Below are 12,875 nucleotides of genomic sequence, written 5' to 3' on the forward strand. Positions count from 1 at the left end.
ACAGAAAGGAGGACAGCAGCTGGGACCACATGAGTGAGGGGGTGGGGGCTGGAAGGTGACAAGGGAAGAGTGGGGAGCAGGGCCAGTGAAGGCAGCTTTGTAGGCCACAGAAGGAGGCAGGTATTTATTCAAAGAGCACTAAGAATCCATTGAATGGTTTCAAATGGGGGAGGGACAGACTGTGAATTTACATTTGTAAGGCTCTCCTGGCTGAGGGCAGAACATGGATTGTGGGTCTCGGGAGGACCCAAATGAGAGCAGCAAGACCTGTGGGGAGCAGGTTTTGTGTTCCCGAGGCCTGCAGGGTAAAGTTTCAATCTCTTAGCCTGGCATTTGAGATGACGCCAACCTTATTTCCCACTAACCTCCTCCTTTACACACAGTGGGCTCCCAACATGTGGAACTGTCTGGTGACCCTAAAATCCCCAAATCCCACTCCTGACCTTTCCCCATCCCTGCCCCTCCACCCCGTGAAGCCAGACCATTCTTGAAGATCCACATCAAAGACACCTCTTCCTTGATGCCCTCCCAGGTCCCACAGTCAGCATTTCTCCCCCAACTGAGAACATCTTGTTACCCTCTGGGTGCCCCACCTTGTTCCATTGGGTGGACTGAGAACGGGTGAACCATGGTAGGTGCCCAGCCTAGTTTAATCTGCACCTGGTACAGCATCAAGCCCTGGGGGATTCTCAATAAATACTGATTTGATGAATGACTACATCCTCAGTCATCCCCTGCTGGGAATGAACTTTCTTGTGGTCAAAGTAATGATACATGTGTTGTTTAGAAGTGTTCACTTCCATCCCTATTGATGTGTAATATCTGTTCTAGCATTGCTATAAAGAACTACCTCAGACTAGGTAATTTATAAAGAAATGAGGTTTAATTGACTCACAGTTCCTCAGGCTGTACAGGAAGCATGGCTTGGGAGGCCTCAGGAAACTTACAATCATGGCGGAAGGCAAAGACAGGCACATCTTACATAACCCAAGAAAGAGGAAGAGAGAGCCGGGGGAGGTGCTACTCTTTCAAACAACCAGATCTTGTGAGCACTGGCTCTCATGAGAACAGCAAGGGGGAAGTCCTCTCCCATGATCCAATCACCTCCCACTAGGCCCCTCCTCCAACAATGGGGATTATAATTTAACATGAGATTTGGGCAAGGACACAGATGCAAACCATACCATGATGTTTACCTTTATTATTTGCTGACTATGAAAGGAACACATGGGCCTTGTAAAGAGACTTAACAAATGTACTGAATGTCCACTTTGGGCCAGGCTGGGCACCGAGGACACAGGGGATCTAAGACACAGTCCTTGTCACTGGGAAACTTACAGGCTGTTGGGAAAGAAAGATGCAGAAAGTATCTTCATTTCAGAAAAATATGGTAAATGCTTATGATGGGACTAAGTATGGGGGCTATGGGACCCAGAGGGCCCATGAGATGGGGAGTGGGAGGGCTTCAAGGGGCCGGGATGCCTGAGCTGAGTCTCAAAGGGTGAGTCCAGGGATCAAGAAGTGAAGCAGGGAGGGAGAAGAGCATGTCATGGGGAGGAAACAGCATGGCTTGTGTGTGTGTTGGTGGGGCAGATCTGTTTGGATACAAACAATAGGGAAGGCAGAAGGAGCCAGAAAAATCGGAGAGGCTGGTAGGGGCGAGAGGACCAGGTGGGGCCAGGTTAAGGAGCTTGAACTTTATTCTAGAGGCATTTGGGAGCCATGGACAGGTTTTAAGCAAGGGAGTTTGGATTTTAGGAGGAAAATGACAGTGACAGTATTTCCAATAAGATTGTTATATCCCTTCTGATTTTTTTTTATTTTTTTGAAAAAGGGTTTCTGTTGCCCAGGCTGGAGTACAATGAGGGTAATCTCAGCTCACTGTAGCCTTGACCTCCCAGGCTCAAGTGATCCTCCCACCTCAGCCTCCTGAGGAGCTGTGACTACAGGCGTGCACCACCATGCCCGGCTAGTTTTTAAATTTTTTTGTACAGATGAGGTCTCACTATCTTGTCCAGGCTGGTCTTGAACTCCTGGGCTCAAGCAATCCTCCCGCCTCAGCCTCCCAAAGTGCTTGGATTACAGGCATAAGCTACCATGCCTGGCCCCTTATTTTTTAGAACACTTTCAAACTATTATCTCATTTGATCTTCATAACAACTTCAAGAGGTCGATAGAGCAGAGTTTATACCATTTCAGAAGTAAAATACTTGAGATTCATCAGGATTGGGTGACAGCCCTGGGTAATATCAAGTAACAGCTAAGAGCCGAGCTCTGGGGCCAGACAAACTGAAGTTCATGTCTCAGCTCTGCTACTAATCAACTGAGTGACCTTGGGCCTCTCTAGGCCTCAATGTCCTTATCTGCAAAATGGGCATAATCATAGTACCAGCATCGTAGGTCTGTCCATTTGTCACTCACCAAATATTTACTGAGTTCCCATTATATGTAGACTCTGTGGAGGTGTCAGGGCTCCAGTCGGGAACAAGAGAGATAGGTTTACAGTCTTCATGGAGCTCATAGTCTACTAGAAAAAATAAACATCAACCAAATAATTGCACCACGGGTCTCAAAGGCAAATTGCTGCCCAAAGCGAGGACTTAATAAAGAAAATGAGCTGCCTGTGAGACATTAAGGAATGGGGGAGCCTGTGGCAAGCTGGAGAGGGCAATGCCTCAGCCCAAAGTAGCTCAGATTGAAAAATATCAAGTAAGGTGTCAAACAAAACAAGACCTCAGCCCTCATTCAGCATGAGGGCCACCAGTTTTCAGCCCTTGATGTACCCAGTTGTGATAAGTGGTCTGAAGGAAAGTGCAGGTTGTGATGCAAAGATGGGGCCTGGAGGATGAGGAAGAGTGCCCAGGGTGTGGATGGGGAGGGAGCACACCTGCTAGAGGGAGGAGCACGTGCCAACCCCTAGTCAGGATGAGGCTGGGACCACTCAGCAAACAGAGAGAAGCCCAGGTGTCCAGGACATAGTAAGGAAAGAGAAGCAAGGGATTAGGGGGACAGGTTGACAGAAGAGAGGCATGGGACTTCATTTTAAGGGCTATCAAAAGTCATGGAAGGGCTTCAAAATGAGTGCATGGTAAGTATATACCAATAATAGCAGATATATTATGTACAAAGCAACTCTAATAAATTGACTGATTTTAACATCCTTCTCATCCAATAAAATAGGTTACCATCATTATGCCCATTTTACCAATGCAGAGGTTGAGACAGGGAAGTTAAGTGGTTGCTCAAGATCATGCAGCCAGTAGGTGGCAGGGCCAGGACTCAGACCGAAGAACATTCTGGCCCCAAAGCCTCTGCTCTTAATACTGTGCTGCCTCAGATGATCACACAAGATCAGACTGGCATCTTTAAAAGTTCATTCTGATTGCCAATGGGAGTGTTGGGGGCTGGGTGTGGAGAAGATGAAATAAGAGCATATAGAGCCCTTAGCTTGCTGCCTGCTGTTGGGAGCACCCGGTAACGTTAGATGAAATTATCCTTACCATTACAGCAAGACAATGATAAAGCCTGGCCTGGGATCCAGGGCCCCTGATACCCAGCCTGGAGCAAAAGCGTTTTTCCTTCCTGGCTCCTTTCAGTCCTCTTCCAGAAAGAAACTCACCTTTTAACTCTCTTACCCCAAGGACTCTGCCCGTCTAAGACTCCCATCAATGAAAATGCCACTGTCTTTGATCCTGAACTGGTCATTGCCCACTGCTTCAAGCAGTTCAAGCAGAAGGACTTCCGCCTGCCTCAGACCCGCCGGCGAATCATCATGGTGCCTTGCAAGGAGGATCAGACGCCCATTAATCCTGCATCCCAACCACAGGCTCCCCCAAAGCCCATACCCAGCTTCAAAGCTCTGGAAGCTAGAGATATCCAAGAGCAGCCAGAGGACAGGAAGACCTGGCTAAGCCGGAGGGCGAAGCTGCGGCAGGAGCTAGAGTCCTTTGGTAATGTAAAGAGGTGGCTGGAGAACAAGCCCAGCATCACACCTTCAGAGGCCAAGGTCTTACACGTGATCCATGAGGAGCAGAGTGCCCAGCCAAATGCCTCTCAGGCAACTACCAGGACCACCAGGGTGAGCAGCCCCATTTGCCAGATGAAGACACCAAGGGTTTAGGGATGCATCATTATTTTATTCCCTTGGGTTAGGCTGGATAGGGATAGTTCACCCCATTTCACAGAGGAGCAAACAGAAGTCTTGAGAGGGAGGTGTATTAGTTATCTAGTTATCTATTGCTGCATAACAAACACCCCCAAATGACTGAAAGCAACAAATATTTATGATCACACACAGTTTCTAGAGTCAGGAATCTGGGAGTAGCTTTGCTGGGTCGCTCTGGCTCAGAGTCTCTCATGAGGTTGCAGTCAGGATATTGGCCTCTCTCTGTGACATTTCCTTGGGATAAGAGGTCAGATAAGTTGGGTTTAAACATAGCTCTGCTACTTCCTAGCTGTACCATTTGGGTCTCAGTTTTCTCATCTATAAAATGGAGATAACCATTGTTCCTACCTCCTGGGGTCGCTATGATGTCTAAATGGATTCATTTATATAAGGTGCCTAGGACGCTATTGGGCACATAGTGAGCGCTCAAACATGATTTCCATCTGTATTATTATTGTAATCTCACAAGTGTCCATTGGGTTGGTTGGCCCAGAAACTTCAGGGTCAGTCCTTGCTGTTATTATAGCCAAAATCCTAATTTCATGGGTCTAACACACCCTCTTCTGCCAGCAGCATAGTGTCTAAGAATAAGAACCAGACTTGGGTTAGAAATGCAGCTGTACTGCTTACCTGCTGTGTGGCATTGGGAAAACCCTTTACATCTCTGAGCCTGATTTCTTATTGTGAATTAGGTAATACCTCATACCTAATTCATAGGATCATTTATTCCTTCAGGAAACAATTACTGTCTGTCTTCCTACAGCCTGGGCTTTGTTCAGTATAAAGGTGGGAGATGGGGATACACTGTAAATAAGACATGGTCTTACTTCCAGGGTGTCTTAGCCTGGCTTCTCTTGCTATCACAGAAGACCTGATATTGGGTAATTTATAAATAAAAGAGTTTTTTGGCTCACATTCCTAGAGGCTGAAAGTCCTCATGAGGTTGCAGTCAGGATGTTGGCCTGGGCCACAGTCATCTGAATACTTGACTGGTCAGCCTCTAGGGACGGCCTCATGCTGCATCCTAATCCTACATGATGGAAGGCATCTCAGGGTGAGGGGGTGCATGAGAGGGAGCCAAACTGGCTTTTCTAGCAGATCCCACTCATGATAACTAACCCTCTTCCATAATAACCAATTAATCCTTAGCCCATTAATCCATTAATCCATAAATGAATTAATGGATTCATGAGAGCAGACCCCCTCATGACCCAATCACCTCTTAAAGGCCCCACCTCTTAATACCATTATGTTGATAACAGTATTAAGTTGTTTCTGACCCAGCCCATCTGTGGGTCATCAAAAGATGCTGTGTTTCTAACGAGCTCCTGGTGATGCCTGTGGTACTGGTCCACGGACCACACTTTTACTTTTGCTAGCTATTTAATAATGTAAATTAATTATAAATTTAAAAATCCAGTCCCTCAATCACACCAGCCACATTTTGAGTGCTCAATAGTCACATGTGCCAAGTGGCTTAGCAAAAGTCATGTTCAGTTTAAACATGTGTTTTGGAGGGGACAAACATTAAGCCTTAGCACAAGGTGTTCACATGTTAGTGGGGGGAGGCAGACACATCGGATTAATGGCTCTACAGTTTGCTACAGGCCATTAATAGAGGTGGGTCTCTATTATAATAAGCACCCCGGGAGGAGCACAGAGGAACAATACCCTAGGGAATGGGAAGGCCCTTTGTAAACTGTCCAGTGCTGCACCAAAGTAGAGGATTATCATCATTACAAAATATGCCTTTTCACCTGGAATTGGAGGAGGAGGATTTGGACAGATAGAGAAAGAGAGAAAAGTCTTCCAGGCAGGAGGCCTATAGCAGATGCAAAGGCTGGGGGCGGGGATGGGGGGTCTCCACCTGGCTCCAGGGAAGGGTATAGGTTTTGGTGCACTGAGAGACCAGACCAGTGGGATTACGGATACTGACTGGTTTGACAGGAGAGATGTGGATAAGAATCAAATTTTAGTTCCTATATTGTCCAAGCCTTGTGTTTTTCAGATGAGAAAACCAAGGCTCAGAGAAGCAAAGTCTCCCAGGCATTTTGTGGCCAAACACAGTTGCCCTGAACCCAGTGCCGTTTGTACTCTATCCTGCTATTTAGAGCTGCTCGGCCTCTCCTTAGTCCCTACCTCTGGGGACTGCATCCCCCTGGCCTGTCTCCTTTGAACTCTCTCCTCTGCCCTACCCTCTCACCTCTTCCAGAAGAAAGCCCCCCGGCTCGCCCGGCTGTCCTGCCAGATGGTGCCCCAGCTCCAGCTGCCCGAGCCCCCTGCCCTGTCGGTCATGTACTCCTACCTGCATAGCCGCAAGATCAAGATCCTGGAGATATTTCACAAGGTGGGCCAGGGTGAGAACCAGAGAATCACCAGGGAGGAGTTCATCACGGCTGTAAAGGCAGTAAGTGCCACCTGCTTTCTCTGGATGGGCCTAAGTGGGCAGGATGTCCATGTACTCCCTCTTTGCCACCCCCGCCCCCCCGCCCCACGCTGGGTTCTGGTTCAACTGAGAAGTAGACCAGAGTCTACTTCAAGGAGTGCAAACTGTCAGCCTTATTACTTATAAAGCCAGATTGGAAAATATGGATTAACTTGTGGCCAAATCAGATCCTTAATATCTGCCCTGCGCCAGTCTGACCTTGAAAACCTCCACCTGAATGGAAAGTCACGGAGTCGACCTCATAACCAGCCAGCTACCTTGGGGAATCCCTGTCTTGCACAGCAGACCCCAAAACTGAGATCAGAGAAAGCTGGTAGAGTGTCTCCAACTGTCACTGGCATATAAGTTACATGGGGGTCCTGTCGAAATGCAGCTTCTGACCCAGCACATCTGTGGGTCATCAAAAGATGCTGTATTTCTAACCAGCTCCTGGTGATGCCTGTAGTACTGGTCCATGGACCACACTTTTACTTTCACTGGCCATTTATTAATGTAAATCAATTATAAATTTAAAAATCCAGTCTTTCAATCACACCAGCCACACATTTTGAGTGCTCAGTAGTCACATGTGGCAAGTAGCTCCTCTACTGGACTGCACAGATGTGGAACATTTCCATCGTCATGGAAAGTTGTATCGGCCTAGCAGAGGTCTGCAAACTGTGGCTCAAGAGACAAGTCCAGCCTGCTTCCTGTTTTTTAAATAAAGTTTTATTGGAACACAGCCACACTCATTCATCCTTGAATTGTCTATGGCTGCTTTCATGCTACAATGGCAGAGTTGAGCAGTATGACACAGACCGTATGGCTAGCCAAACATAAAATATTTATTATCTGAGGTTTTTTGTTTTTTTTTTTTTTGAGACAGAGTCTCACTCTGTCACCAGGCTGGAGTGCGGTGGTGCGATCTTGGCTCACTGCAACCTCCGCCTCCCAGGTTCAAGCGATTTTCCTGCCTCAGACTCCCAAGTAGTTGGGACTATAGGCGTGTACCACCATGCCCGGCTCATTTTTGTATTTTTAGTAGAGAAGGGGTTTCACCATGTTGGCCAGGATGGTCTCGATCTCTTGACCTTGTGATCCACCTGCCTCAGCCTCCCAAAGTGCTGGGATTACAGGCATGAGCCACTGCACCTGGCCTTATCTGACTTTTTATAGAAAAAGCTTGCTAACTTGCTAACCCAAGTCTAGATGAATTACGTTTTTATATATTTTGAATGCAAGATACTTTACCCTGGCATGACGGCGCACGCCTGTAACCCCCAACACTTTGGAAGGCCAAAGTGAGAAGATTGCTTGAGGCCAAGAGCTTGAGATCAGCCTGGGTAACATAGTGAGACCCCCATCTCTACAAAAAATTTAAAAACTTAGCCCAGTGTGGTGGCACACACCTGTAGTCCCAGCTACATGGGAGGGTCAGATGGGAGGATCACTTGAGCCCAGGAGTTAGAGGCTGCAGTGAGCTATGATCACACCACTACACTCCAGCCTGGGTAACAGAGCAAGATCTCAACTTAAAAGAAACCCAAACAACAACAACAAATACCTTAAACAACTTTAGGAAGTTGACTGTGATGTCTTTCGTGGTTTTAAATTATTACCAGTTTTCTCACACGTTTTAAGATATGTAATTATCTCAACAACATTTCAAAGCATTTAAAGATAATGGTCTTTAATCTCCATAACCAAAAGGTTAAATATTACATTCTTTAGCACCAGGAGAGAGTTCATTTTTTTTGTTTGTTTTTGGTTTTTTTTTTTTTTTTTTTTTTTTTTTTGAGATTGAGCTTCGTTCTTGTCACCCAGGCCGCAGTGCAATGGCCCAGTCTTGGGTCACTGCAACCTCCCTCTCCCTGGTTCAAGGGATTCTCCTGCCTCAGCCTCCCAGGTGCTGGGATTACAGGCATGTGTCCCCATGCCTGGCTAATTTTGTGTTTTTAGTAGAGATGGGGCTTGACCATGCTGGCCAGTCTGGTCTCAAACTCCTGGCCTCAGGGATTCCACCCACCTGGGCCTCCTAAAGTGCTGGGATTGCAAGCGTGAGCCACCACGCCCGGCCAGCACCAGGAGAGTTCTGATCTTACTTAGTTCTGATCAAGTTAGTTCTGATCAAGGCTAGGCGCAGTGGCTCACGTCTGTTTACCCAGCACTTTGGGAGGCTGAACCAGGAGGATCACTTGAGGCCAGGAGTTTGAGTAAAGTTCAGTGAACAATGACTATTGTCTAAAGAAACTGAAGAACAAAATCATATTTCCTTTAAAACTTTTCTCCTTGAATATCCAATGTTGCTGGCAAGCATTATACACCTCCAGAGTTGCTCATCGTCCTTAAAAGAGTGAGGTGTATAGTATTCTTGATCCCATTTTCCAGGAATTAAGGGAGATTTATGTGTTACTTGTGTATAGGGATGATCCACATGTGAAATCATGCTTCGTATCCAGCATGGTAGATGCTGCCATTGAGACTGGTAGGAAGTGGGGTGGGACCCTAGAGGAAGAAGTAACCCACTCTATAAAGATGGTGACATCTTGACTGGACTTTGAAGGAGGGATAGGAGTTTTTCAGGCAGAGAAGGGGAACTGCCTGAGCAAAGGCAAAGGTAAGAAAATGCAGAGTTCATTCAAGGACCGGGAAAGGGCTCTGAGCTCCTGCAGCAGGGACCTTGGGTATAGTAGGGAGTGGTTGAGGATGAAACTGGAAGCAGGATGGGGGTCTGAGGAGGCTGGTAAGGCCTTGGCCATCAGAGCAGGATGTTTGGATGAGAGCCTGCTAGTCTCAAGGCCTTCTCTCTCCTCAGGTCGGAGTCCCTCTGAAGAACCAGGAGGTGGAGGATATAGTGATCTACCTCAGCTCTCTTGGGAAGCACAACACCATCACCATGGATATCCTGGCCAATACCTACAAGCAGTGGTCTATGGCTCAGCAAAGGAGCAGCCTGGCCACTGCAAGGGAGCGTGCGTACCCCTCCCCATCCTGTGCCTCCACCTCCCCGTCCTGGGAGCAAGCATGGTGCAGGCAGCCTTGGCCTCTCCTCCAAACTCACTTCCTCAGTGTGTTCCCCAGTTTTGGCTGACTGTGGTTTGGCCAAGCCTCTGGAAATTTTCAGGCCCAGAGATTAACTAAGGAGTATATATTCCCTTGAGTGCCCAGCTACCACTGCGTCCATTCAAAGACAAATGAGTCCCAGCCCTTGTTCTTAGAGGAGGATACTCAGCCCATCAGAGCCCACCTGAGAGACTGAGGACTGACCAAATGGCAAGCCTTTCCAGGGACATTTATGTGTATGTGGGTCCAAGGCCTCCTCACTATTAATCCATAGCTTATTGATAAAATTCTTGTTCAGAACCAGAATTAGCACGTTTACAGTTTATTGGAAAGTATATTTTGGTATTCTGCTATCAGGGGTATTATGGCAGGGTTGCTGTCAACAGTTGTAAAGATTGTGCATGGCTCAAGTTCCATCTGCCAAGCAATACACTTGTGGGGCCACATCTGTCCAGACAAGGCACAGAGGCAAATTAGAAATGGACTTGCTAAAGCTCTGGCTGTGAATTTACTCTACAACACAAAGGTGCATTGTATAATATTTCTTTATATCTTAGTACCATTCTTGTAATAAACAAACAAACAAACAAAAAAGAACAATTACAACCACCCACCCATTCTAGCACCCTTCCCAAACATAGCCACAGCTTTGTTTTTCTAAATGAAACAAATCTTGCTCTGTTCCCATCCACCAGGTTGGCAGGAACTTAATCTCATGCATGTTTGGGGCCTCCTTGTCCTCCCTGAGTCACACAGGAGCCCTGGAGGAGGCAGTGGAGGGGTTTCTTAACAATGGTAAAGATCCGGGGGGAGGCCGTTGGAGTTTACGGTCACATCAAGAGGAGTTACTCAGCATCCTCACTGGAGTGGCTCATTTGGGGACAGCAGGCAGCTCAGAGCATCCATTCCTCAGTCCTCCAGGAGATTTTCAATGTCCAGTCTCAACCAGCTGCCCTGCAGAGAAACTATCACCTCCCAAGCAGGGTCTCTGCCTCTCTCAGAGCTCAGGGAAGCTCAGCACCCCAACAGTCACCTCCTGCATGTGTCACCACCCCAACAGTAGTAATCTCCTTTATGTCCAGCACATTTTTAAGGTCGCCTCAAGTTGGGCTGCTTTCCCTCTGATACTCTTTGTGCCTTTTTGTTATAAATTACCAAGCTCATCGCTATCTGTGTAGCTGGCTGCGAGTCATTTGAATGACCACAGTGTGCTGTGATGCATATTTGCAGCGGAGATATTTTGGGGCCTGTTATTTCCCAGTAAGTAAACACAAAGCCAAGCAGCAGATCTTTGCTGTCATGGTGCTATTTTGGCATCATCACTGAGTTCTTTTTCCCTGGTGAGCAACAGTGGGTAAGATAGGTAGACTGGGGTGTGTAAGAATTAAAGAAAGAGGAAAGAAACAGGAAAGGTGGCTCAATAGTCAAGGACAGGTTTATTTTAGAGAAAACAAACCTGAGATGGGCTGCTGGCCGTGTTAGGTCAGAGCCACACTCTCTTATAGACTAAGAGTTTTTAAGGATTCAGGTCAGGGTGGGAGAGTTTATCAGAGGCTTGGACTGCTTCTGTGTCTCTTTGTTGTGTTTATCTGGGAGGCAGAGTTGTGTGTCTGTTTCCTTACATCTTTCTGCAGCTGCAGGCATATCCCTCAAGTCTGCTTTTAGCTTTCCTATCTTAGTGCATCTGAAGGGAAAGGAATGTGCTTATTAAGGCCCACAATTTTACTGGGGCCCATTGTATGAGGGTGAAGTTTGGCAGTCACCCAAGAGACTTTCCCCCTACCTCCCTCTGTGCCTGAGCTGTCTTATCTGTGTTTTACTGTCTGCTCTTTCTGGCTGCTTATAGTTAGAAGAGAAGTGATTTCCTTGAAATGCATGAGGCTAGAAAGGGAGCTGGAACTTAAAGTGGTGGTGTTTGTCCCAGATGACGGTGCTCCTGCTCTGTCAGGGTGTCTCTCACTTTGTCTAAAGAGGCAAGAGTTTGAGCGTCTTGGCAGGGATGCCTTCTTCCAGTAGTTCTTCTTGCAATAGCTCTTCTTCATTCTTGCAGAATGATCTCAGTTTATCCTTTATGTCCGCAGAGGTCAGGATTGCTATTCCTGCTTCACGAGGAGGAAGCTGGAGCTCAGAGAGGCTGAGCCACTTGTTCACAGCCTCAATAGAAGGTGGTAAGGTCAGGATATTATTTCAGCTTGAGACAATGAAGGTCTGAACCAGGGCAGGGACAATGGGATTCTTTCATTCATTGGAATCTTTGTTGAGCAACTACTATGTGCCACTTCTGGAAACTGGGAACACAGCAGTGGGCCAGCCAAAGCCCCAGCTTTCGATGAGCTTGCACCTAAAGGGCTGGTGGTCAGGGAAGGCCCCTCTGAGAAGCAGACATTGGAGCCAACATCTGAGTGATTGACAGGAACTAGTCTTGGGGGAAACACAATCTAGGCAGATAGAACTGTGAAGGCAAAGGCCCTGGGGTAGGAAAGCTTGCAAGAGACAGAAGGTGGTCAGGGTGGCTGGGTGGAATGGGTGAAGGGCGAATGGTACGCCATGGACCAGGTGGGAAGGCACCTGAGGCCAGATGGTGCAGCAGGGCCTTGTAGCCCAGGGAAAGGACTCTGGGTTTTGGTCTAAGTGCTGTGGGAAGCCAAGGGAATGAGGTGATCTGGTCTGTCTGTCTGTCTGTCTATCTATCTATCTATCTATCTATCTATCTATCTATCTATCTATCTATCCATACATACATATCCAACATAAGGAGACCCACGCAACGGGGTCTCCTTATGTTGCCCAGGCTGGAGTGAAGTGGCTATTCACAGGTGTGATCATAGCTTACTGCAGCCTCGAATTCCTGGGCATAAGCAATCCTCCCACTTCAGCCTCCTGAGTAGCTAGAACCACAGGCGTGCCACTGCACCCTGCTTTATATATGTATATAAATATTTTTTGGCGGGGGGATGGAGTCTTGCTCTGTCGTCCAGGCTAGAGTGCAGTGGTGTGATCTCTTCTCACTGCAACCTCCACCTCCCGGGTTCAAGCAATTCTCCTGTCTCAGCCTCCCAAGTAACTACTACAGGTGCACACCACTGCACCCGGCTAATTTTTGTATTTTTAGTAGAGACGGGGTTTCACCATATTGGTCAGGCTGGTCTTGAACTACTGACCTCAGCTGATCCACTCGCCTCAGCCTCCCAAAGTCCCCTGCTCTATATTTTTTGTTTGTTT

At 47.3% G+C, this 12,875-nt stretch overlaps 1 protein-coding gene across 2 annotated transcripts in view; it reads left to right on the forward strand.

Moving 5' to 3' along the window:
- The window catches only part of EFCAB12 (EF-hand calcium binding domain 12), a 29,194-nt gene that overhangs the window by 5,661 nt on the left and 10,658 nt on the right, over positions 1 to 12,875 (forward strand). The window contains exons 2-4 of one of the 2 annotated variants that reach the window (XM_024245094.3): positions 3,642 to 4,078; positions 6,378 to 6,572; positions 9,406 to 9,562. In XM_024245094.3, coding sequence (XP_024100862.2) covers positions 3,642 to 4,078; positions 6,378 to 6,572; positions 9,406 to 9,562 — 789 coding nt within the window. The remainder of the gene's footprint in view (positions 1 to 3,641; positions 4,079 to 6,377; positions 6,573 to 9,405; positions 9,563 to 12,875) is intronic. The other variant, XM_054550553.2, reaches the window with a different exon arrangement.

The sequence above is a fragment of the Pongo abelii genome, chromosome 2, assembly GCF_028885655.2.
Source record: "Pongo abelii isolate AG06213 chromosome 2, NHGRI_mPonAbe1-v2.0_pri, whole genome shotgun sequence".
NCBI classification, from domain to species: Eukaryota; Metazoa; Chordata; class Mammalia; order Primates; family Hominidae; genus Pongo; species Pongo abelii.